The sequence below is a fragment of the Parasteatoda tepidariorum genome, chromosome 2 (assembly GCF_043381705.1).
Source record: "Parasteatoda tepidariorum isolate YZ-2023 chromosome 2, CAS_Ptep_4.0, whole genome shotgun sequence".
NCBI lineage: Eukaryota > Metazoa > Arthropoda > Arachnida > Araneae > Theridiidae > Parasteatoda > Parasteatoda tepidariorum.
The window spans coordinates 88,817,409-88,843,998 of NC_092205.1; the positions used below are offsets into that span (position 1 = coordinate 88,817,409).

A 26,590-nucleotide genomic window follows, 5' to 3' on the forward strand; every position below is an offset into this window, starting at 1 on the left:
TATCTTGAAATTAATTAATTAATAGAACAATTAAACACACATATTTATAAAAAAGGAAAAATTGCTTTCATTCATTATACGGCTTTTGAGGGTAATATGGTGCGATTGGGTGTAGAAAACTAATGGATGAAAAGGATCTTAAAAATTTATTCTTATTCTTTAAATTGCAGGATGTTAAAAAACAGATTACTTAAGCTACACTTGGGCTCCATTTAAGAGTAGGCTTAGAACCATTAAACACTGTCTTTACAGCATCACTGAGGTAGGGATAGCCTGGTTGGTAGGGCACTGGGCCCATGTTAAAGTGGTCGTGGGTTCGATCCTTGCCGGCTGGAAGAATCCCCATGTACTAAATGATGACTGATGCACGTTAAATCTGTCGAGTCTCAAAGTCCTCCATGTTCCCATAACAAATATCAAACCTCTGGGGGTACTGAATTGGAGATTGATCGTTCTCTGATTCCGATCAAAATTACGATCTGTGGATGAATTAATGAATGGGTCCGCCCTATAAACGGGTGTTACGTATGGGTGTGGCAGAAGTCGAATTCTTGGCCATAGATGGCGCCACTGGAAAACAAGAACAATCGCACCCCCTCTACCTTAATGGCATACGTCAACAACAACAGCATCCCTGGAGATGATTTTAGCAAGAGTTAAAAATTAGATTGATAAAGCAGAATTTGAACTAATGAAAATATTTTAGAGTGGGATTCAGAAGACGGGATGAATAACGACTTTAAAATATCGGGTAAATTGTACAATTCTATATAAGGTCTATATTGGTTGAGTAACGGCTATGAAATATCGGGGCAATCGGACAATTTTATGTAGGGTTTATATTGGCTGAATAAGGCTATAAAATATCGGATCAACTTAACAATCTGTATAGGGTCGATATTGACGAAATAAGGGCAATAAAATATCAGATGCATCGGACAATTCTACAGCGATCCAATATTGGCAAAATAATGTCCCTTTAAAACCTTGTTGATCCAAGAATGGTGAATATTGGCCTAATGAGTTTCCAAGTTATTTTGCTGCCAGGGAAACAACATTGCAAATAAAAAAAGTTACTAATTTTCATAATTTGTACATTGTTTACTTAAAACTTTGTATTTATTAAACTATTTTTCATGCATATTTAGTTTAAATTTGAGAGCATTATCTAGGCATATTGTCTGCTATAAGTTTAACATAAGCCAATAAAAGCTTTTTTGCTTTATTTACGAATTATTACATAAATAAGGTAGTAAAAGACTCTTTAAAAAAAAGTGGTACTGAAATATCAGATAAAAATAAGTAAATTTTACCTATTATGTGCAGAATGATTTTTCGCTTTGACTTCACTCTTTCAGCCAAATACGGATTATTTGCAATGCAAATGTATTCACCCGAGTCTTCACGTTTAGCATCAAAAATCTGTAGATCTCCAGATGGCATTATATGTTTATTACCTAATATAAAACATTGACAAATCAATGATATTAATAAAATAACTACAAGAATTAATGACTCCTACAATTTCAAATAACTAAAAAATGTCGATTTATATACCTGTAGTTCTGTCGATGATTTTATTGTTGAAAGAAAATTCCGTGACAACTGTGGGAATACTATGAGGTGGATCGCATGGAATTACAGCTGTGTTACCAACAATTGCAGAGATGTGCAGAAGAGGTTGTGGAGGAAAGTCATCCAAAACTAAAATAAAAGTTTTTCTTATTTATTTCAAATAAAAACATGTGTAACTATAAATGGAAATAAAATCTCTTAAAAGAATCAGTATAACTATTTAAAAAATGTAAAAGTAGTCTAAACACTTAAATAACTGGGTCTCTGAGGAAAAAAAAGCCTGGATTTCTTTCAAGTTACCTCATTAAAAATCAATTTTTAAACTTACAAATACATTGTGCTGCAATTTAGAAAAATTATGTAAGCCTGGTGGCAAAATTTTTTTGGGCTTTCTGTAACATACCTCACTAATATTAATATCTTTCTGCAAGATACTTAAAATAACAAATATACATGTTGCTAATTTAAAGTAAGCGAAGCGCTAACTTTAAAATAAATAAAATCAGATCAAATAAAAAAAAAATTTTAATTGAATATTTAATATTTTTTATGCTATTATTAGGGCGATACTTTCGCATTTTGTAGGAAGATAACACACTATTTCCTTTTTCACATTTTATAATTCATCATCACAAAAAAAATTGTGAAATCTGTATCAGTAACTTCTTCTTTTCCTCATTGACACGACAGCCCAGGATGGGCCTTGGCCTTCTCAACAAGCCTATACCAAGACATTTTTTCCTTAGCCAAGGTTCTCCAATTTATTGTCCTTAAAACCTGTAGGTCCTTTTCAAAACAGTCTAAAAATATTAGGTTTGGCCGTCCTCTTTTTCCTGTACCTGTTGGCCTAGCACTGGAAACTTTTTTGGTTGTCCTGCTATCCTCCATTCCTATAATGTGGCCTGCCCAATTAATCCTTTGAATTTTGATAAATTTAATGACATCAGGTTCTTTATATGCTTTGTAAAGTTCTGTGTTTGCTCTTCTAAACCAGGTACCGCTTTTACTTATTCCACCAAAAATGCTTCACAGTATTTTTCTCTCAAATCTAGCTATCATATTTTCATATCCACGGGTCACATGGTCTAGGTCTCACATGCGTATGTAAGCGCTGATCGTATTAAGACATTTATAGAATAACACTTACAGTTTTCTTTTTATTAGGTTTGACTTGTAGCAGTAAGTACAGAAAACAAAATTAATGCCGTCGAAATCATGCAAATTGGACTCTTCTAAAAGGGGTTACTAAATGTGTGTTTTCATTTCGAGATTCAGTTGCTTTAATAAATAATATTGCATTAAAAATTTCGAATTTTCAAAGCTATGTGGAAATTAGTAGTGATAACTGTATGAAAAAATAGAATGAAAATTTCTACAATAAAGAAAAAATTTTTTAACTTCATTATTCTTCATTTTTCCTTTTTCTCAAATGAGAATAGAAAAATCATAAACATTTTTTTTCTACTCCAATGTGCCAGAAAGGCATCTTTTGAATATAAGTCTGAGAAGATAAAATCTTTCAAAAATTTCTGCAGAAAAGAAAGTCAAAATTTTTTACTTCCCAAAGGAAAAATCTTTCTGCAAGAACTCAGTAGCCTTCTGCGACAATGTCGCTGTGGCACCACGATTCTGTCACGGGGTAAAACATCCTCAGTGGTAGATGGATCAGGGTTTAAAGTCCCCTTGCTGTCAGGCTAACAACAGGATGTTTTCCTCCTTATATAACACAAATGCAAGTCAGTTCCATCAAAAAGTACTCCACAAAGGAGAATTTCTTCCAATACTTGGATCCAGGATTTCCCTTTCTTCTGGATTGGGTTCAAAATTACAAGGCTATATTTGAAACTGCTAACTCAAAACTTGGGTCAGCTATTCAACGATGGTTTCAAAATAAAAATCATTGCAGTTAACCCACCTTAGACTGGGCTTGCTTCTGATTCAAGTTCCAATAGGTTCAAAGTGAAAAACTCGGGATGTTAAGGTGAATAAGTTCACTTGGCAAACCTGTCCAGCAAATTTAGCTCTGCATACACGCTTAATCCAATTCATTTTTTAAAAACAGACAATATTTTTTATAAAACCTTTTTAACAATGATTACCTGCAATGTATAAGTTTGCGGGAGGGCTGACTAAAGCTTTTCCTTTAAATCGGATTTCACACTGAAAATAAGCATCACTGAAGAATTCTAAGAAGTGTGCAGATCTCGATGAATTGTCCATTTTCCCAAAAAGAACGGTTAATTTTTGATCAGAAACTTTAATCCAGCGGTTGTGAGGAAGTGGTCCACCCTTAAATGACCATAGAATTTCTGCACCAGGTGGAGATGCCTCGCATCGAAAAACTGCACGACCCTCACTTGTTTTAACCAGGCGGGATATGGGTTCTTGAATAAATTCTAAATTGGAATCTGAAAGAAAAAAATATATATATAAGATTTGAAGTAACACTATAGGATTCAAAGATTACAAACAAATTTACACGAGCCACGATGGCTCAGGGGATAGAGCGTCCGCCTTCCAATGAGGTGAAACGGGTTCAAATTCCAGCGACGGCTGGTCGGTATAAATCCGGATTTCACCTACCACAGTGCTGACAAATATCCTCTGTGGTAGACGGATAATGGATTAGAGTCCCTTAGCCCTCAGGCTAGCTGTGGGAGGTTCTTGTGGTCTTCCTCTCCACGTAAAGCAAATGACAGTACTTAACTGTAATGACAGTACAGTAAACAGTACTTATCAGTTGAAGGGACCATCTATAAGGCAACTGCTGTTTCCAAGAGAGTCGCCAACACGAATATTGTTTCGTAAAACTGATAAGTACGAATAATGTGTTGCTATGTGTTGTAACAATCCATCAGGATATTTTTTTCCAATGTTTTAACAATGTATGATGCTATTCTCTTAAAATTTACTAATTTACACTATATGTTTACATAGTCAACATTTTCGCTACCCGAATAAAATGTTTCAATTGTTACGAGAATGCCATTTTCAATAATTATCATTATGTTAATATTTGCGATATTATCTTTTTGAAATGTTATATGTTATCAGCATAATTTTAACATAATTAAAAACATATTTAAAAAAAATAGTTTTTGGTATAAAACCAGGTTTTTTTTTTAAGTTTTTTTTTTATTTACACTGTTTTTTTTTAAAGCAATATTTCGAATAATGAAATTAACCTAAATTAAACTTACCAATCCTTTACTGAAATTACAGCCCTTAATTGAAATTAACTGAACCACTGTAAACTATTTCATAATATGTAACTATAACATTCAACTATTATATAATGTCCCCAGTAATGATTCAAAACTATCCACTTTTGCTCTTTAAATATAACATAATAATAAGAAAAAGAATACTTTACATATGCTTTTATATTACTTTACAACTCAACTTAACATACAAATAAACACAAACATTTTAATTTTATTTCAGTAATATTTGTTAAAGGATAATTTCTTTCCTTGCTTGTCTGTAATACAATGATACAATACTTCAATATTATTTAATTAATATCATTATTTAGCTGTATACAATTTATTTTTATGAAATATACATTTCCTATTTTTTTCCTTTTTTTAAAAAATTTATTTAATCAATACAAATTTTAATATAATTAAGGCAATATATTGTATACATTTTATATTATAATAATATTTTTAAAAAAAAATACTCAAAAATAATGAAATGATAAAAAGATATAAAAATAACATAGGTTGCATATAAAAAAGTAAAAGTTTTAGTACTAATAGTTTAATAATAATAAGAGTATGGAATTGCTCTGATTTTCCTGATGAAAAATATTTTGTCCTTATTTGTTCATTATTTTCAACTATTTGTCATGCTATTTATGCTTTGCACATTCAAAACATCCAATTTTCATTGAATACTAATGCAGTTCTTAAAATAATATGTTTAAATACTCAAAATATTTCAATTTTCAATCTATTATTCTTTTATTTTAATTAATAGTTCATCTAGAAAATTACTTTTGAACATTAATGCTAAGACGCATAGTCACTGTGTTTTCGCTTCCAAAATTATTGAAACCCCACTTTGAAATATTTGATTAAAGAACTCAAATTCGCTTATAATTTTAAAATATTGGTATGCAGGAATACCAACTAATTGATGTCGACTAATTTTTAATGAACAGTACTATTAATATTTACTAAATATTGTTCTGTTATGAATTCCTCAGTACTCTATTAATAAAACTCTGAATGTATTATAAAGGAATTCGCAAGTCATGAAAGTCTTAGCAGAAATTGAAGGGAAAATATAATTTTGATAAATTGGCGAATTAAACGGGCATAAAAACAGATTTTTTCGGAAGGGACCAAATAATATTTTAGTACCTATATTATACTTTTCACTAACATTGATTAGTTTTTATTGTAATTTTAAATGACATTTATATTTTATGGTACTAACACAGTTTTAATTATAATTGTTTATTGATCATAAAACTGAGTTTATTTAATCAAAGCGTTATACTATGCATTAAATACCATTGAAAAGTAAATTTCCACAAAAATTTTGAATTTAAGATTGAACATTGCAATGCCCTTCCTTTTAATCGAATAACCCGCTTAATTGCATAGATTTGGCTGGAACCGATGGTATTCCTTTAAGCGGGGTTGACTGTACCTACATTTATATGTTAAATTGTGATACTATTGCAAACATTTACTTTGTTAGGTTTATTCTCCACTGCTTAGATTTTACGAGGGGGATATTAATAAATTTTTAAATGATTTCAAATTTTAAAACTATTTCTTAAATAAATACTTTTTTTAAAAAAATGCACCTTTAAATGTTCATTTTCTGATTGTTTTCACTTAAAATTATAGAAAAAAGCTTCCAAGCTGTTTATCATGTAATCATTTTTTGTTAGTTTACTTCTTTTGAAGGCAAAACAAATATGCACAGAAATCGCTTTTTAGCAAGCTTTTAATTATTTTTTTAAACAACAAATTTTTCTCATCTTTTGATAATGAGAGAATTACTTTTTGAAATCTACTCATAAAATAGGGAAATTTAAAAATTTATAAAGATCAATCAAATGTTTAAATGTCAAGGACTTAATTTGTTATTACCTAAAAAGATACACCGATGCTAAATTACACAGGCTCATAAAAATTTGCAAAGGGAAAAAGAGTTGTTCAATGATTTGAATTATTTTCAAGGATGAGAAAGAAAAAAATCTCGCCAAATTGGCGATTTAAAAAAAAAAAAAAAAAAACGTTTCGTAACTTTTAAAGTTATTTTTCCGTTCTAAAGCTCAGATAATTCTTTACGGCATAGTTAAAAGTTATTGCTTGGTTTAAGGCGCTTAAACTTATTACTTTCGTTGGCGAATAGCTTCGAAAATCACTGATAATAAAGAGAATCCGCAAGAGTTATTGGGTGAGAAAAACCAGGTGCAAATAGAACATGCGAAGTAGTTACTACGTTAAGGCGGCACAACCGGTCGCCGGATGCGGCTAGCATGAATACCATCTATTTGAATTTAGTACCTTAAAAATGACATCGGAGAAATGTAACGATTTCAACAATGACTATTGCGCAATTTTTGTTTTATTATATGTTTCTTTCCGCACTTTTACATAAAAATTCCACATCCATTATTAAAAATAATAAGTAAGTCATAAAAAAAAAAATACCAATCCCCTCAATCTCTCCAATACGAATTCCAGGTGATGCCAATCTTACGCAAAAGAATAATAAAAAATAAAAATTCGTGCGGCCTTGTGTTTTTCTACGTGAACAAGTTGAGAAATGAGCCAAGAGAAAAAAAGAGGGAAGAAAAAAAAAGCTGCATATTAGGTTCCATGTGCGAAAGAACTTTCTTATTAATGCAATTTTAGTTTTCATTAAACTGTCAGGGAAAAGGCGTCTTAATAATCTCTCTCAACGCCGACATCAAATGTGGGCTCCGATTGAGGTCAAATCCAAGGTCCCCTTTCTTCTTTCCCCCCTTCACCACCGAAGAAAAAAGAGGCATAAAATAAAAACCAAAGATAACTAAGTTGGTCTGGTTTTAACATTTTTTTTTATTATCACAAGTATATCTGTTATCCATACGCATGGAACAAGTAGTGTGAGGTATGTCACTTATAGATCATAACTTACAATAAATTCTATAACTTTTTATAACCGTCGTTGAACAGGCGACCCAATTTTTGGGCTTATGACTATTAATGTTCCAACTCCGTAGCCTTGTAATTTTGAACCCAATCCAGAAGACAAGTGAACTCCTGGATCAAGTATTGGAAGAAATTTGCCTTCGTGGAGGACTTTTTGATGGAACTAACCCGCATTTGCGTTACATGGGGGGGGGGAAGACCACGAGAACCTCCACACGGTTAGCCTAACGGCAAGAGGGCTCTAACCCATGATCCGTCTATCACTGAGGATATTTCACGTCAGCACTGTGGTCGGTGCAAGCCGGATGCAGAATTCTTATTGACCAGCCATCGCCGGAATTCGAACCCGGTTCACCTCATTGGAAGGCGAACGCTCTATCTCCTGAGCCATCGCGGCTCTTACAATAAATTTGTAGAGGATGATCCGAAGACATGCCATCACAGTTTTGATCCTCTGTAAAGGGAACTCTTGAGTTCAGTAACAATTTTTTTTTTTCCTTTCAAGAATTATCTATAAGAATCGAAATCGAAAAATCGTCGAAATCGAAGAATAGCTAAATCAAATTTTTTTTGCATACGATTATAAAGTTGGTTTATCTAAAGGTAATTATGTAGAAAATTTTGTTTAAAATTATTTATTATTATTATTTTTAATAATGATCAAAAAAAATTTCAACTATAAAGTAAGTAAATTTTCCGCATTGCGGCTAGCCTCTATATTTTGCTGATCCAAAATTCAAATCCGTCGACAAAAAGGTATGCTTATTCAGAGAAAGAACAATATTATACCTGATTTAGAGACTCAAAATATCGTCTGCACTAATTAAGTAACATATTTGAGGTCACCCGCATGAACCATTAAGTTTGAGTCCAAGTACGTGAAAATCCAATCATTAGGGATCAAAAATTACTCAGGTGTTCTATTCTTTTTACTTTACGCACTGTACATGAGGTCCAGAACGTTTAGCCTGTTTTTTGAACAATAAAGAAGTCCTTTACTCTACATTTGTTTGGTTTTCAAAATAGTTCGTTTCCCATAGATTGTAAAATATCTGGGTTTTTATAATTTTTTTTTTTTATTGCAAAAGCACTTGATGTAAAGTCAAGTGCTTTTGCAATAAAAAAATAATAATAATTTGGGATAAATACCAAAAATTCATAAATACCTGGGTATTTATCAATTTTATTGAAAATTCAATGGTTAAGTTTTTCTTTATACACGATTATATACATTTTAGACACAAGTTTTGCTTACATTGTCATTTACTATGAAGAAAAATTGATTCAATTGAACAATTGAGTTTATTAAAATCGTTATTTTTTAATTTTCTTTATTAAGTTACGGTTTAATTCTCTTTAAATTCACAATTCCAGTATTTGTGGTTTTAAAAGTAACATGTAAACAATGAGTTTCGGCAGAAATATATATTTTTAAAATGCTAAAAATTTATTCCAGTTTAATGTAATTTATTTCAATAAGTTTATCATACAAAACTTTTTCTGCATATGAATAGTACATAATTCCTTATTTGATTGTGATACGAAGATATCTTTCTGAATAATGATAATAATAATATCTAATGAGTTAAATCGGCTGTAAAAATTTTTGAGTTTTTGTTTCATTATTACTAATGAATTAAGAAATATAGCTTAATATATGCAGCGTTTTCAAAGGGGTATAAAATATATGCTAGCTTGAATGTTTTAAAATAAGTTTCACTGAGATTGTGAAACTTCTTTCCCTATGGAAGAAAAAAACTACTCTGGGAGGGGAAAAAAAAAAAAAAAAACTTTTTTCCTCTATTTAAAATTGTATATCTTTAGCAGAAATTTAAAAAAAAAAATTATGAACGAAAAACTTTTAAGTTGTCTTTAAAAAGCTTCATCATTTCTGAACAAAAATCTTTCATAACTCAAAAAGTATTCCTGTTAACGCTAAAACATTATCACAGCATACAACAGGGTGAGTAGCCAAATTTTTCAAAGAAAAATAAGCACTTTTCAAGCACTCTGAAATATTTTTAAACACTTTAGAAAAAAATAATAATTAGGCAGGGTTGGCAAGTTTTTGATTATTGACGGTTCTAACCGTCATGACAAAAAAAAAAAAAAAAAAAAAAAAAAAAAAAAAAAAAAAAAAAAAAAAAANGTTTTTGACAGTTGTCAAAAATCATGAAATTTTGAATCATGTAAAACGAATGGCGTTTTCATATGTTACGACCGATGGTAGGCTGAAATAGATTGAGGTTGCAATAGAACAATGTATTTTTGCGTAATTCGTGGAGAAAATCAACATGGTAAAGGAAAAATTTCATTTTGGAAAAGGGAAAATTAAGTACTTTTTAAAAAACCCCAATGAAAAAAGCACCTTTAAGGGCTTTTAAAAAACGAAAATGGGAAATAAGCACCTTTAAGAACTTTTAAAAAACGAAAATCGGAAATAAGCACCTATAAGCACTTTTTAAAAACGCTACGCCACCCTGGATAAAATCTCAAATACCCCCCAAAAATCATTCTTAGAAAAGGTACATCGAAAAAGGCAAGTTTTAGCATTATTGATACTCCCCTTTAACTGCTTATGCAAATGAAAATATTTGTGTTCATTTGCATTCGCGTAATCTAATTGAACTTGTACGCTATTACAGCAAAGTTGCGCTATATTAAGATTCATTGCACAACGTTCCATAACTCTTCTAAAAGTGTATCTTGAATTACAATATTCATTCGTCGTTTATTTATTTCTCAAAGAAAAAGATAATGTGCAAAGTAGGCTGTGAGAGAAGTAGTTAAGAGGGGTAACCTAATGTTTAGAATTTACAAGCATTATAGCAGCACTGCCTTTTATTACATGTGAATCTCGTTGTGGCACATCCGCCAGGTCTACCTTTGACTGTTTTCCAATTACATCCCTTAATAACCTTTAATGGTTATTCCAAAAGACCGTGGGGAATCCATTTTCCGACTTTTATGTCCATGTCCCTTCTACGCCAATCGTTATCGGCGACTAGCGTGTGATTAGGGAACTGGCTAAATTAGAACCTTTGTACTTCTTCACTTCTAAAGAACAGCTTTTGTTACTTTCTTTTTTTTCTTCTTTTTACCAAGGGTTGCTGCGAGAAGACTTCAAACTCGATTAGTTTTGCTTTTATTTCCTCTCAAGAATAGGGATACAATTCTTTTTTTTTTTTTTTATCCTAAATGGCTGTGGTAGGAAATCTTAAGATTTATTATTGGTAGTATTTCTTTTATGCTAAATATTCATGGTATAACCCTTTGAACTAAAAATTGAGATCTTGATATTTAATAGTTAAGGCTGTTTTTCCAAGGATCACGTGAAATGGCGCTTTTCAGCGAATAATTAAGTCATTTTCATAACTGCTACGTGTTTGTAAGAGTCATTCACGAATGTTAGGTCAAGTTTAGCCAGCGCTCTCTATGCTAATTTTGAAAATGGCGCAAAACGTCGATATGAAGAAAAAAAAGATTAAGAACTAATTGATTTTGATAGTTCTCATAAACGTAGATCTTACTAAATTAGCGAGTTTTTTTTTAAAATTAATATTTTAAAAATATTTTTCCTTTTAAAAGCCCAGATAATTTTAATATTTATAGTTTAAAATTATAGCTTTTCTTCAAGGCATATAAACTACTTTTTAATTTACTTGCGTGGAAATGTTCCGAAAAACATTGTTCACAAATAATGAAACTAGGAGCTTTAAGCTGGAAAAAAAAGCTTTAACTTGAAACTCGAGAATACATGGTATATATTTGCATATTTTTTATGAAGAATCTGAAATAGTGGTCTAGTGGTAGATATTACACTGTTAGAAAATATTGCCAGATTAGATATTGCATTTATATATATTTTGGAATTTTCAGGGGGGAAAATGGTTCAATTAAAGAGTCTTAGAGTAAGGTGCTATCTATTTATAAATAAGTAAATAATCTATACATAAATAACCTATTTATAAATAAGTAAATCAGAGTTGGCAAGGTTTAGGACAGAATGGATTAATCCGCGGTTAAAACCGGGTTTAAACCGTCCTGTCCAAAACAGCTTTGCCCAAAAACCTCTTTATTAAAATTATGTCACAAATTAATAAAAATATTGTGAAAAAGGATAAGATATTCAATTTTGTTGTTCAATGAATTGTGGAGCTACAAAACTTATATTTTCCTGTTATATAATATTATATATTATTTTCCTTTAATAAGTTGAAGCAAATTGTATAAAAAATATCAAATATTATTAATATGTAATTACAGTAGGGAACCGATTATCCGAAACGATCGGGACCATCGCTATTCCGGATAATTGATTTTTCCGGTTTTCTAAATCGCTACAAAAAGCCGTTTTTTTTATTGTTAAACCCAACTAAAAAATATATATATATATATATATATATATTTAGAAATAATCTTAAAAAAAAAAAGAAAAACGATGAAGTAATACACTAATGATTATTTCCAAAATGATGGTAAGGTAAACATCTTTAAAAAAAGAACAAAAAATCCTGAAATCTAATGAAGAAAAAAAAAATTTTTTTTTAAAAAGGCGGGAAAATTTATCAAATTTCGTTCCGGTTTTCTGATTTCCGGATAACGGGTTCTGTACTGTATTATGTGCACAATGGTTACACCTATAGAATTTTTACCTTTTACCAAAGTTCAAGGTTTTGGACACTATAAGACAGTTTTAGTCAGTTTAGGACAGTTTTAAGACAGTAAAACCAACGTGTCCTGTCCAAAACCCCAATCCTGAAGTAAATGATTTCAAGCAGTCAAAGCTGGAACCAATAAATTTATACATAATTTTCAAATTCGTATCTCGGGACATATAGATTATGAGGACCTTAAAGCCCATTTCGCATGTAGGAAAAACGGCAGATTATGATTTACGCCGGTCATCTTGTTTGATAAAACAGGTGTATCAAATATGGCAATATCACGATGGTGAACGATAACAATACTTATCGAATACGATAACATCGCGATCATTATTGACAAGGGTCTGTCCAGACATTTTGTGAAAGGTCCGGTTTTTGTGAAATCGTGAAAAAAATACTCACATTCTTTCAACCAGGGTCCTGCTTTTATGAAATTGTGCAAATAGGGTCCGGTTATTGCAAAAAAAACTTTCTCAATGAGTTTTTAAATTGTAAATAGATATAAGATTATGCTCAGCAATGCAAAATTATAAAAAAAAAAAATTTAAATTTTCAAAAATAAACAGCAATTGCTGCTTCTAAATTAGAGATGCAACATACAAATATTTGGTATTTAGCCTACACTGCTGAACGCAGAATGGAAAAATCGTCTGCCGAAGACAAAACTTAATTCGTTTACATCCATCTTTCTTGTTTTCTGCCCTGGGAGGGGTTTATTCAATTAACAAAACAATAAAGCTGATAAACAAATTTGTGAAGGGTCCGATTAAAAGAAAAATCATTTTGTGAAGGGACCGATTTTAAGTCAAAATATTTTGTGAAGGGTCCGTTTTTATGAAAACATATTTTGTCAAGGGTCCGTTAACGGACCCAAATTTTTCTAAACAGACCCCTGATCGATAACATAATATATCAACAAACAAAAATAATAATAAAGCGAATATTTTATACTTATTGAATACGATATTGTTGCGATTGATAAATTTTACTGGGGTCACTAAAATATTGACAATGTAAAAATAATACACAGATTACTTCAATTGGAAAAATATTGCGACATAATGTAAAGATAGATATTTTTTGACAACACATCTCAATATTTAAATTCGGCAGATTGGTTGTGGGTACGAACGTTCGAATTGGCGACAAGTTGGATAATTAGTCATCAACATGTGGTCCCTATAATCGACAAGCATCATAATCTCTTTTTAAAATTTGTACAGCAGACTAAAGGCATTAAAAGTTAGACATTATTGAAATATCTTAGAAACAAAAACAAGTCAATGATGTGAAACAAACTTACTTGAAAATGCAACAGAAAATAAAGAAGCCAAAATTACTACAAAAGCTATTTCGTTGGAACACATTCTAGTCCTTTTATAGTCAGCTCATTGACACCTACATAAAAATAAAAACAATAAAAATTAGTTTCATAGACAATTAAGATGAAATTAAATCGCACAGTAAGTTTCTTAAGTCTGTCTACAAAAAAATATAGTACAATTGATTTCTTAGGATTTCTACGCAAAAATTATTTTGCTTAAAAATTTTCCCTGATTATCTTACAAAAATATTATATCACACATCATACAATTAATTTTTCATACTATCGACCAAAAAAAAAAACAAATTTAATTGATTTCTCAGATTATATGAAAAAAAAATCAAAATTACAATGATTTTATTTTTTTCCAGGTTATCTACAAAAAGTTACTAAACACCATTTTCCAGGCCACCTTCAAAAAATATAAAGCATAGCTAATTTTTTAGACTATTTTCAAGACTACCTACAAAAACAAAAACAAAAAAAACAAAAAAATTCGTACAATCAATTTTACATAATTTAAAAATACAAATGTTTTTCAGGCTTCCTGAACAAAAATTATTTTGTACAATAAATTTTAAATCACGTGAAACTTTTTTTCCTTCGCAGCATTTTTCATTTTGCTTTTTGAGAAAATTTTGAAAATAAAAGGATTTTAATAACTTACCTAAGCATTGTTAAGTACTCCACACTTGACAAACATAATAAGCAAATCACAACCCCCTTTCCCGCGTCATGAATACGTAAAAGATAGGTTAGATAACTTTTAAGAATAAAAAACAGGGACTAAGAATTTTAATAAATAAAAAATCTATTACTAGATCACTTTTTTAGTTCTTTATTGCAGTTGCAATTTCTACACTATTTTCTCTAGACAAAAAATATTCGAACAAAACAGATTTAAAAAAAAAAAAAAAAACTAGGAAGAGGTTGTCACCTCTTAACAACTGCCCCGCATGACAGACCTTTTAAAAGGACCTTTCTCTGCATTTTATTCATTGTTCAGTGAATGGGGGGGGGACATGACTGGGGGTTGGGGTATTCTTTTGTTACTCTCAAGGCACACATTATTAAATTCCCAGATGTTCAAATTCTTTTGACAAGGAAGAATTCCACAAGCACTTCAAACTGGATAACATGCGTACATTTTCTTGTTTGCCTATTTCAACCCCAGGCTCTTTTAAGTTTAAAATCTGTGTGTTTTTTAAAGTTTGTCTCAATGGAATTTTTCGTAGTTNAAGCATAGCTAATTTTTTAGACTATTTTCAAGACTACCTACAAAAACAAAAACNAAAAAAAAAAAAAAAAAATTCGTGCAATGAATTTTACATAATTTAAAAATACAAATGTTTTTCAGACTTTCTGAACAAAAATTATTTTGTGCAATAAATTTTAAATCACGTGAAACTTTTTTTTTCTTCCCTGCATTTTTCATTTTGCTTTTTGAGAAAATTTTGAAAATAAATGGATTTTAATATCTTACTTAAGCATCGTTAAGTACTCCACACTTGACAAACATAATAAGCAAATCACAACCCCCTTTCCCGCGTCATGAATGCGGCTTCTTAATTATTTTGGCATTAACATTTATGCACTTAATTTAAGTTTCTTTTATCCAAAATCCGTAAGAGATAGGTTAGATAACTTTTAAGAATAAAAAAACTGAGACAAGAATTTTAATAAATAAAAAAATAATAAAAATCTATTACTAGATCACTTTTCAGTTCTTTATTGCAGTTGCAATTTCTACACTATTTTCTCTAGACAAAAAACAAAAAATATTCGAACAAAACAGATTTAAAAAAAAAAAAAAAAACTAGGAAGAGGTTGTCACCTCTTAACAACTGCCCCGCATGTCAGACCTTTTAAAAGGACCTTTCTCTGCATTTTATTCATTGTTCAGTGAATGGGGGGGGGGCAGGACTGGGGGTTGGGGTATTCTTTTGTTACTCTCAAGGCACACATTATTTAATTCCCAGATGTTCAAATTCTTTTGACAAGGAAGAATTCCACAAGCACTTCAAACTGGATAACATGCGTACATTTTCTTGTTTGCCTATTTCAACCCTAGGCTCTTTTAAGTTTAAAATCTGTGTGTTTTTTAAAGTTTGTCTCAATGGAATTTTTCGTAGTTCATTTTGCATATTATTTTAAAGGTATAGAACAGAATTAATTTGTAAACACACATTTATCTTAATTTAATATGCAGTTTTTTTTTCTTTCCCAAAAGCAATTTCAGCAAAAATGAAATTTTTTCCTGCAAGAGAAAATAAAGAGATTCCCAAGCAGTGATCACAGGGACAGTAGCCAGATTTTTCAATAAAAAATAGGCACCTTTTAAGTACTTTTTAAACACTCAAAAAATATTTTAATCGCTTTCCAAAAAAGAAAATCATAATTAGGATCTGTGCTGTAATAAAAATCATTTTTTTCCCTATCGTTTAAAGTTCTTAATTTATAAACATAAAATCAATAAAATTCATAAAAATTTTCCAAAACTTCACATAATCTTGATAAAATAACTAGTTTCTGATAAATATCGCAGAAAAAATTGTGAAAATGCCGAATTTTTTGAAATTTAGAAAAATTGACACGGCAATGAAAAAAATCTGTCTTTAAAGTATAGAAAATTAGGCACTTTTTATAAGCCCCGGATAAAGCAAAGCATCTTTAAAGACTTTTAAAAAATGTAAATAAAAAATAAGCACTTTTTAATAACGCTAAGCACTCTGGACCTATTTTGAACGAATTAAAAATTCAGGGATCATATCTTATACAAGAGGCGGTACAATGCGTATTTTAATTTATATATTACACACACGGTACAGCATAAAAATGAAAAGTATTTATATAGAAAGATTGAGGGTCAAGAGTAATGCATGACCAGCGGTCGAAAAAACTACATTTTCTTTGTGGTCAACTACAACTACTTTTTTTTTAAATGTAGCGACGACTACTAATTACTTTCGAAATGTAGAAGACAATCATAACTGAGAACTTAATTTTCACCAATATTCAAAATGATTTTGAATAAATAATTGGCTTAGTCAAATATGAGGAGATATTAAGAATATATTAAGAAAAGAATTCAAAATAATTAAAGCAATTAAAAACAGTACTTCCAGTGGAAAAACGCGCTAAGCCGCTGAGAATCCAAAAGGAATTGAAACAAAAGAAACAAGGAAAAATAAATAAATATGACAACTGAAGCTGTCGTCTTCAGGGGGTACCAGCTCCGGAAGCAAAACCTTTTCTATCGAGAGGGTACGACAAATGTTCAAATTGCTCTTTCTGTACCCTGAAGGTTTTGTCAAAGTTCAGGAAGAGAATACAATATAAAATACATAAAGCAAATACAGAAGTATAAAATCAAGACAAATACATACGACGCTGGATTGAAGCATATAATCTAACTCTATCAATTCTAGTTTAAAACGCAACATTTAAGAAAATAAAGTTTACTAGCCAGCCTTACATATTTGATTACTAATGGCCAACAGGCGGGATGAAAGAGTTTCAGGGTGCGTACCCAAGTCCATCAGCAAAAAATAAGGATTTTTTAAGTACTTTTTAAGCAATCAAAAAATATTTTTGAGCACTATATACATTAACAAAATGCAAAATAATTTTCACAGACTACATGATCATAATTAAAATAACTAGTTTCTGACAAAGAACTCTTTTCTTGATTAGATTAGACATTATAAAATGATCCAAGAGATTTTTCGGTTCGATATCAGAGGGTGGAAAATGAAGTCAGAAATTGAGAATATCTTGCAAAATGCAGCAGAGTTGCACACGAGAGTGCAATAATCTCATCGGACCCAGCTCAGTAGACGCACGTACGGACTCGCAAGTATTTCATCAAACAACATGCAAAATGATTGGCGCTCTCATACGCTACGGACTGACGGTACGCCGAAATAGATTGAAAGAATTGTGAAAACGCTGAATAGAACAATGCGAAAAGCACGCTTTTGCATAATACGTGGCAAAAATCGACATGGTAAAGAAAGAAAAAAATCTCATTTTCGAAAAGGGGAGATTTAAGCACTTTCTAAAAACTTCCAATGAAAAAACCACCTTTAAGGGCTTTTAAGAAACGAAAATTGAAAATAAGCACCTTTAAGCACTTTTTAAAAACGCCAAGCACCATGAGTTTGTCTTTGTGTGCAGGCACCGTGATTTTTTAAAATAACATATTGGCATTTTAAGGAAACCATTTGATAAAATAGAGAAAGTACAAATGAAAGAGAACTGCTGCATAGGTAAGAATCTTGTTTCCATGAAACCTCATAGCTCTTAACCCTTTAAAGAAAGAAACACACAAAGGTTCCGATTTCTGACAGTTCTCATCACTTCAATTCCAAGAAAGTTTCTCTTTTGTTCCTTTTTCCTCACAAGTACCCCCTATGCTGCTTTCTTACTCATTGTGAGGATTCTATAAGGGGTGGGGAAGGAGACATCTGCAGCTTTCTAAAACATGCCATTACATAAATGAAATATCGTCTGTTCCCCCAAAAGAAAAAGAGGGGGAAAAAAATCACCGCACTACAGCGTGATCCATTATTATGATTTTTTTTTTTTTTTAACAACACACACACTTTTCGCAGTTACAGAAGTAACTGATTTATTCGAATAGAACACGCAACATTTTGCAGCTATTCAAAAGTAGAAAATTATGTAGTGGCAACGTTTGTTATTATATGTGTGTGCAAAAAAGTAAGAAGTGAGTAATTTGGGCAAGAATGCATTAACAAACGTTGACGTTCTAAAAAAAAGGAAAGTAGATGATATCATTAACAAGGAAATCAAATAAAAATAAAATAATCACAGCAGAATTTGTTTTTAAAGGGGGGGGGGAAATAAACACGACAAAGGGGAGGGGAAAAAAGAAAGCTAAAACAAAAAGAAAGAAGAAAAAAAGAGTCATTTTTCGTAAATTTCACTAATTTTGTAAGTGAATAACTCCTATTACAAATAAAGGAGCAGTTTTAACAGTTCGGATCAAATATATCAGGGCGCGTAGACAAATCTTTCAACAAAAAATAAGCATCTTTTAAATACTTTTTAAGCACTCAAAAAAAATATTTTTATGCACTGCACACATTAACAAAATGCAAAATAATTTTCAAAGACTGATCATGAGAAAATAACTAGTTTCTGATAAAGAACTCTTTTCTGGATTATATTATCCGTTATAAAATGATCGAGAGATTTTTCGGTTCGAAATCAGAGGGTGGAAAATGAAGCCAGAAATTGAGAATATCTTGCAAAATGCAGCAGAGTTGCACACGAGAGTGCAATAATCTCATCGGACCCAGCTCAGTAGACGCAAATTAGGACTCGCAAGTATTTCATCAAACATGTAAAATGTTTGGCGCTTTCATACGCTATGGACCGACGGTATGATGATATGAATTGTGAAACCGTTGAATAGAACAATGTGAAAAGCACGCTTTTGCATAATACGTGTCCAAAATCGACATAGAACGAAAAGAAATCTAATTTTTGAAAAGGGAAAATTAAGCACTTTTTAAAAACACCCAATGAATTAAGCAACATTAAGGGCTTTTAAAAAATAAAAATCGAGAATAAGCACCTTTAAGCACTTTTTAAAAACGCTACGCATCATGTACATTAAAGAGAGTATTCCCTTGTTCAAGCGTGTAGAATTGAAAAACTTTCACCAAAATGAAAGGAGCAATTTTTTGAAATTCAATTTTTTCGGATTTCTGACCCCTAAAATATGTAGCCTCAATCTGGGAAATATAGTCCCAATAGTTTGATCAGGAGAGCGCTTCTAACCTTTAACAATCTAATGGTAATTTGACTTTATGCGTATTTCGCTATATTTCGAGAACTTTTTAAGTAAACTGTAAATTTTTTACACACAATTATAAAATTCATTTATCCAAAGATTATTCCATGCAAAAGGTAAATTTTAGTAAACATTTACTATTTAATTTAAAAATGGTCGAAAAACTTTTGAATTGTAAGGTTTGGAATTTTTGCATCGTTTTAGACACAATACAAAATCGGGCGAATAGTTCATGAGAAATCAAATTTTAAGTATCTGACTTTTTTTTTAAATTCAAATTCTCAGGAACTATTTGACCAATTTCGTTCAAATTTTAAGTTTTGCCATCTAAAATTACATTGTTTATAAATGATGCAAAAAATATTATACCTTTATACCTCACAATTCAAATATTTGTTTTTGATCATTCTTAAATGAAATAATTGAATGAAATAATGAATTTATTAAAAGTTATTTATTGCATTTAATTACCTTTGGATAAGCGAAATTTATAATTTTTTTGCGAAATTTTTTTAATTCGCTTAAGTTCTCCAAACATGACGTAATACGCAAAAAATAAAATTAACATTAACGTGTTTAAACTTACCATAGCTCTCCTGATAAAACTATTGGGACCATATTTCGTAAATTGCGGCTACCCCCTATATTTTGGGGGTCCGAAATCTGAATTCGCTGAAAAAAAGAAATGTTTATTCAGAGAAAGCACATATTTGTGCCTGTTTCAATAACTTAAAATATCGTCTGCACTTATTAATTATCATATTTGAGGTCTACCCCTCGAGTCATTAAGATTAAGTCCTTCTGACAGTTAAAAAATTTTCCTAATTCCTTTTTAAATTTTTTTTTTACGAGGAATATTTTAAAAAAAATATTAAGATTATGCTCAAGGCATATAGTCAAGTCTATCGATACAACTTTTTTAGTTACAAAGATTCCGCTCAAATATTACGTAAGCACGTTTTAAATTTTTGTTCTTCCTAGCAGCAGCACTTGATATAAATCATTCACTGGAGTGTAAAAACACTCCGCACAGACCCATAAGGAATAACAACAAAAATATAATATAATATTTAAAAAAAATTAGGACATTGTCAGCATAAATCAGCAAATCACCATACCCTCGCTTTTTTTTTTTTTTTTTTTNTTTTTTTTTTTTTTTTTTTTTTTTTGCATTAATTTTGACACCTACAGTTGTTATCTAATATGAGGATTAAATTCAAATGAAAGATTTAAGTTAACATAAAATAAAATGTACGTTTTTAAAAAAAAAATGGAAAAAAAAGGAGAGGAATATTTTGTGTATGTCTTTTATGGCATTAAACTCCCTGAATTTTCGACTTATCTTTTCCGAAAACTGAACTTATATTTTATATTTCCTAAATCTAAGTTTTTTTCTTCAATTTTTTTGATAACTTTAGTTTAATAAACAGAACTACAAAATTGAGGAATTTAATCACCAACTGGAAGATTTATTATACTAATGTACGATAAAAACATGTGAAGAAATTGGAAAGTAGAGCCATAATTTTTTATGCAAAATAGCGCTCGTTGAAAAAAAAAAAAGAAGGCACGATACAATATAGTCTATCGAGTATACTTGAAATGACAAATAGAAAGTGGCAAATAGAGAAAAAGCTCGTGAATGACGTCACAAATACAAACTGTATAAAAATTTTAATTTAAGTATTTTATTATGCTTACAAGATGCTAGAAAACTACAATTTCTGACTTTATATCTAATTTAGTTAATTACAAAATAAGAAATTTTTTTATGGAGGTGTGCTATGAAATGTTAGAGTACCTATTTAAAAAAAAAAAAAAAAATTTAAATTATTATTATTTTTTTTATTATTGTTATTCACTTATTTATTTACTTTGTTATGCTGTACTTCGTCTCATGAAATTGCCCCTTTATTCCTTTTTAAATTATTAATACAGATTACGATTTTAAATATAAAAAAGCTATTAAAAGTATGGCATGGAAAGGCATTATTTATCATTTTAAAGACTCTTCCGTTATTATTTTTTATTTTTTGCATTTTTTAATTATGTTATTAATATTATTATTTTTTGCATTTTTTAATGATGTTATTCAAGATTTTCTAGGTCATCAATATCCTAACTCTAGTCAGCAGGCATGGACCTCAATTTCATATACGAGTGTTCTAGATGAAGATCATCGAAAAATCTTCTGCAAGATTCTATCCTCACAGAGATGGAAATTAGTTAACAAAAACAAAATATAAATATACATTGCTACCACATTTTTTAAAAAGGGTTTTATGACTATAGCCCCATTTTAAACTTCAACAGTTTAAAACTTATATATTTTAATCTTAAAAAAATAAATAAATAAAGGAAATAAAATATAAGTGCGAGGGGGACTCAAGTAATGTCCATAAAGACCTCGATTTAGTATCAAATGCCAGGCGAGCAGAAGAACGATTCACAGATTAAAGGGATCCCAGAAACCGGATTTCGAACAACTGACTCAGCACCCTACTGTAACCCTCTGCCAATTTAGCAGAAGGGAAAAAGGCCACTCCTAGCAAATGGCCTGCAATCTTATCTTCATTTCACCTAGTCTAGTCACTCTCCAAACTATAATCAAACACCTGGCAACAGAGGACAAAATCGTTTGATCTCAAAAAAAAAAAAAAAAAAGTATATAAAACGAGAGCAAAACTAAAGTAAATGAGAACGTGGAACTTACGAAATTAATAATTAAAATTAATGCATTTGTGTTAGAAACTTATATAGGGAAGTATGAGACATTGACATAGCTAATCGTAATTTATAATTCTTTTTTTTATTGAAATCAATTATAATTTACTTGAAATAAATTTTTAAATGTACAGTGCATAGGGAAGGGGGTGGGGGAAACGGACCAACCTGAATAGCTTTTGATCTAATGGTCGGATCTTCACGTTTTAAGACTCCATATTAATGGTTCGAGGAGGTGAAATTAAATATGCTAACGAGCGAATTAAAAAAAAAATGCAGATAATTATAAATTTCGTTTATCCAAAGATAATTCCATGCAATAAATAACTTATAGTAATTATTTATCATTTTATTTATAATATTAAAAAAATGTAAAAATTTTTAAAGAATGGCAAAATACAAAACTTGGTCGAATAGTTCCTGAGAAATCAAACTAAAAAAATACGGCTTTCGTATAACTTAACTTCGCTTAATCAACTAGCAAAGATGCACAACCTACAGCCCGCTTGTCCAAAGTGGCCCCTACAGCCTTTCAACTTCGCCCCTGAGCTGATTAAAATATAAATTTTAAAAAAAAATTTGCATCTATGCTTTAAAACAATAAGTTGTTGATATATTTTAATTAGTTGTTGATCTATTTTAATTAGTTGTTGATCTATTTTGATCTATCTCTCTCAAAATATCAAAATGTGTTCATTTCTCGTTTTAAAACTTCTTTTTAAACATTGGGTTTGAGCCTCGATGGTTCAGGGGACATGGCGTTTGCCCTCCAAAGAGGTGAACCGGGATCGAATCCCAGCGATGGCTGGTCGATACGAATTCCGTATCCGGCTTGCACCGACCATAGTGCTGACATGAAATATCCACAGTGGTAGACGGATCATGTGTTAGAGTCCCCTTGCTGTCATGCTAACCGTGGGTGGTTATCGTGGTCTTCCTCTCCATGTAACGCAAATGTGGGTAAGTTCCATCAAAAAGTCCTCCACGAAGGCAAATCTCTCCTAATACTTAACCCAGGAGAGATTCGAGCAATTCAAAACAATCAAAAGTACTCTCGCATTCATAGTTAATCCTCTCAACACATATACAATTGAGATCAACACTGAGCCATTTGGAATTGATGCTGGATTGCTCCAAATGCAATTGCTGGATTTGAAAACCAAAGAGTTGTGAAGTTTACAGAACTCAAGAGCAAGTTGGAAGTTCAGAAAGGCATGCAGCACAAGTGGACAGCTCTAAAAGAAATTCCGCGAGTTGAGGCTCTCATATTCGGTGCAAGAAAAATGCTACAGTGAGGTGAAGAAGTTGACAAATGGAGTGCTGACGATCTTCGGGTCGACATATTCGTGTAAACTAGCGTTCTCTTGCATGAATACAATCAGGGGTCTGTCCAGACATTTTGTGAAAGGTCCTGTTTTTGTAAAATAGTGAAAAAATTATTCATAATTTGTGAATATAAAATAAGCATTAAGTCAAATTCTTTCAACCAGGGTTCTGCTATTGTGAATTTGTGCAAATAGGGTCCTGTTATTGCAAACATTGCTAAAAACCTTTTCAAGAAGTTTTTAATTGTAAACAGATACAAGATTCTGCTCAACAATTGCGGCTACTAAATTAGAGACGCAACATACAAATATTTGGTATTTAGCCTACACTGCTCAACACAGAATATTCTTTTCGGGCGAAAAATGGAAACAAAATCACCCACATTTTTAATAATTTCAATTGACATAATTTAAATATCGCAACTTAGTAATGTATCACTTTTAATGTGTTACGCATTAAGTAAACTTAAACAATTCTTAAATTTGTAATATTTTATCTAAAAAATTGTCAGAAATTAATTTTTATCTACATAATATTCTATTAATTAATTATATGAATAAATATAAATTGATCAATTATTTATTTACAAAAAAATATCATTTAATAAGAATGTACACACGATGTTTGTAACAGTAGAAATATTTTCTTAGAATACTACATTTGGAATTTAAACTTAAGGAAGCTTAGTTCGTTTCGAACCGTTTTTCTTTGTTTTTTCGGGAAGGGTTTATTTTATTAACAAAACAATAATGAAGATAAACAAATTTGTGAAGGGTCCGATTAAAAGATGAATTATTTTGTGAAGGGTCCGTTTTTATGGAAAGATATTTTGTTAACGGACCTAAATTTCTTTTAAACAGACCCCTGATAATAAAAAGTTAGAAGTCAACTAACAAATAAAAATCTAGAGTCGTGCTTGAAACTAAAAACAACAAGTTATTATCCAGATTTAATTTAACTTTCAAAAGGCATGCAGAGCCAATGCTCCCATTGAAATAACTATCCATATTTATGCTTTTATATGAATAAATATTATTCCACATTTAGAGCCGTTTATTTTAAAATCAAAAGCCAAATATATATAAGCAAATACTGTAATATTAAATTGAAAAATTTTAATGGCTCTTTAAAAACAGGAAAATTTTGTAAATTGCAACTTTTGTTTCTTCCATTTCAATAGGTTGCTGATCCCTGGGTAGGCTGTCCAACAACGATTATAAAAATAAAAAATTAAAAAAAACATTGGGTTTAAAGTTTACTGAGAAAGATAATTACTTAGTCGGTCCGTAGCATATGAATTAGTGCGAATAAACTAAAAGAGAAGAAAAGATAACTTTGCAAGTAGATAAGAAAAAGAAAAATATTATTTCGAAATCATAGCATCAAACATTCATCAGATTAACCTGATACTGTATTAGTAACTAACTTTTATTTTTTGGATAATAGTAAAACCTCAGAATAAATGTAAATTTAAACTACTTTTCGTGTTGTATGCTTATAAATTTACCATAATTTGCTTTGTAATTTAATAAGAATATTTCTTAAAATTTATTTACATTTATTAATTTTATTTTCTGCAAGCAAGAAAAAGATTAATTACACATGTGTAACTCAGTCATTATGACTCTCAAACATTTTAATTATCGCAGCATTATGTTAATATTTGCCCCTAACACTTTATTTTGTACTTTTTGTGGCTCATCGCTTGAAAATGGTTGCGTATCCCTCATTCATATCAAGATAAATCACCATGCATTATATTTAACCCCTGATCAAGGTGCGTAGCCAAATCTTTCAACAAAAAATAAGCACCTTTTCAGTATTTTTTAAGCACTAAAACAATATTTTTAAGCACTATGTACATGAACAAAATTCAAAATAATTTGCATGATCATGATAAAATAACTAGTTTCTGACAAAGAACAATATTAGCCACATGGTTGGGTTTTTGCCGTCAAAAACTGGTTTTTGACATGACAGTGGTAAAAACCACGTTTTTACCGGTAAAAACCGTCAAAAACCTACTGTTTTCTTTCTTTTATGGTATATAGCAGACAATATATTATTTTCACTTAATTGCCTTTATAAATGAATGTTGTAAATGATTGCTATTGATTTTGCAACTATATACACGTATTCTTATAGATGGATAAACATTCATACAGATATATTGTAACATACTTATTGAAAATAGTGATACTTAACTTTTATCATTATAGCTTGATTTGCAAAGGATTCAAAATTTTGCACTTCTTAATTGTTAGAAATAAACAAACAAACAAAAAAACTTGGAACTATTATTAAATTCAAGAACTAAAAAGAAGAATTTAAAATTTGGCATTTCTTAAATATTAACAAAACTTTAATATAGCTAAACAAAACTTTCAAAACTTGTAATTGCTAACAAACTCTAAGTCAAGAATGACTTGACATTCTTCAGTAATGTAATATGCCAAACAAAATGATGCTTGGAAATGTTGAAAATTTTGTTCTGTTTCCTAATATTTTATTTCAAATAGTATGATTTGATATAATCATGTTGGGAAAATGCAAAAATCTGTTCTTAAATATCTTTTAACAACTTTTTTTCTAATTNTAAAAGCGGACCCTGGTTGAAAGAATGTGAGTTATTTTTTCACAATTTCACGAAAAACGGACCTTTCACAAAATATCTGGACAGACCCCTGATAATATAATATAATATTAAAAAAAAAAAAAAATTAGGACATTGTCAGCATAAGTCAGCAAATCACCATCCCCTCGCTTTTTGTTTTTTGCTTTAATTTTGACAGCTACAGTTGTTATCTAAAATGAGGATTAAATTCAAATGAAAGATTTAAGCTAACATAAAATAAAATGTACGTTTTTTTTTTAAAAAAATGGGAAAAAAAGGAGAGGAATATTTTGTGTATGTCTTTTATGGCATTAACTCCCTGAATTTTCGACTTGTCTTTTCCAAAAACTGAACTTATATTTTATATTTCCTATAAGTTTT

General features: G+C 30.3%; 1 protein-coding gene across 1 annotated transcript in view; it reads right to left on the reverse strand.

The window, feature by feature from the left end:
* The window catches only part of LOC107437450 (interference hedgehog), a gene marked incomplete at its 3' end in the record, with an annotated part of 56,214 nt that overhangs the window by 13,406 nt on the left and 16,218 nt on the right, over window positions 1–26,590 (reverse strand). The window contains 4 exon segments of the mRNA XM_043049338.2: window positions 1,314–1,457; window positions 1,558–1,704; window positions 3,675–3,983; window positions 13,704–13,798. Coding sequence (XP_042905272.2) covers window positions 1,314–1,457; window positions 1,558–1,704; window positions 3,675–3,983; window positions 13,704–13,767 — 664 coding nt within the window.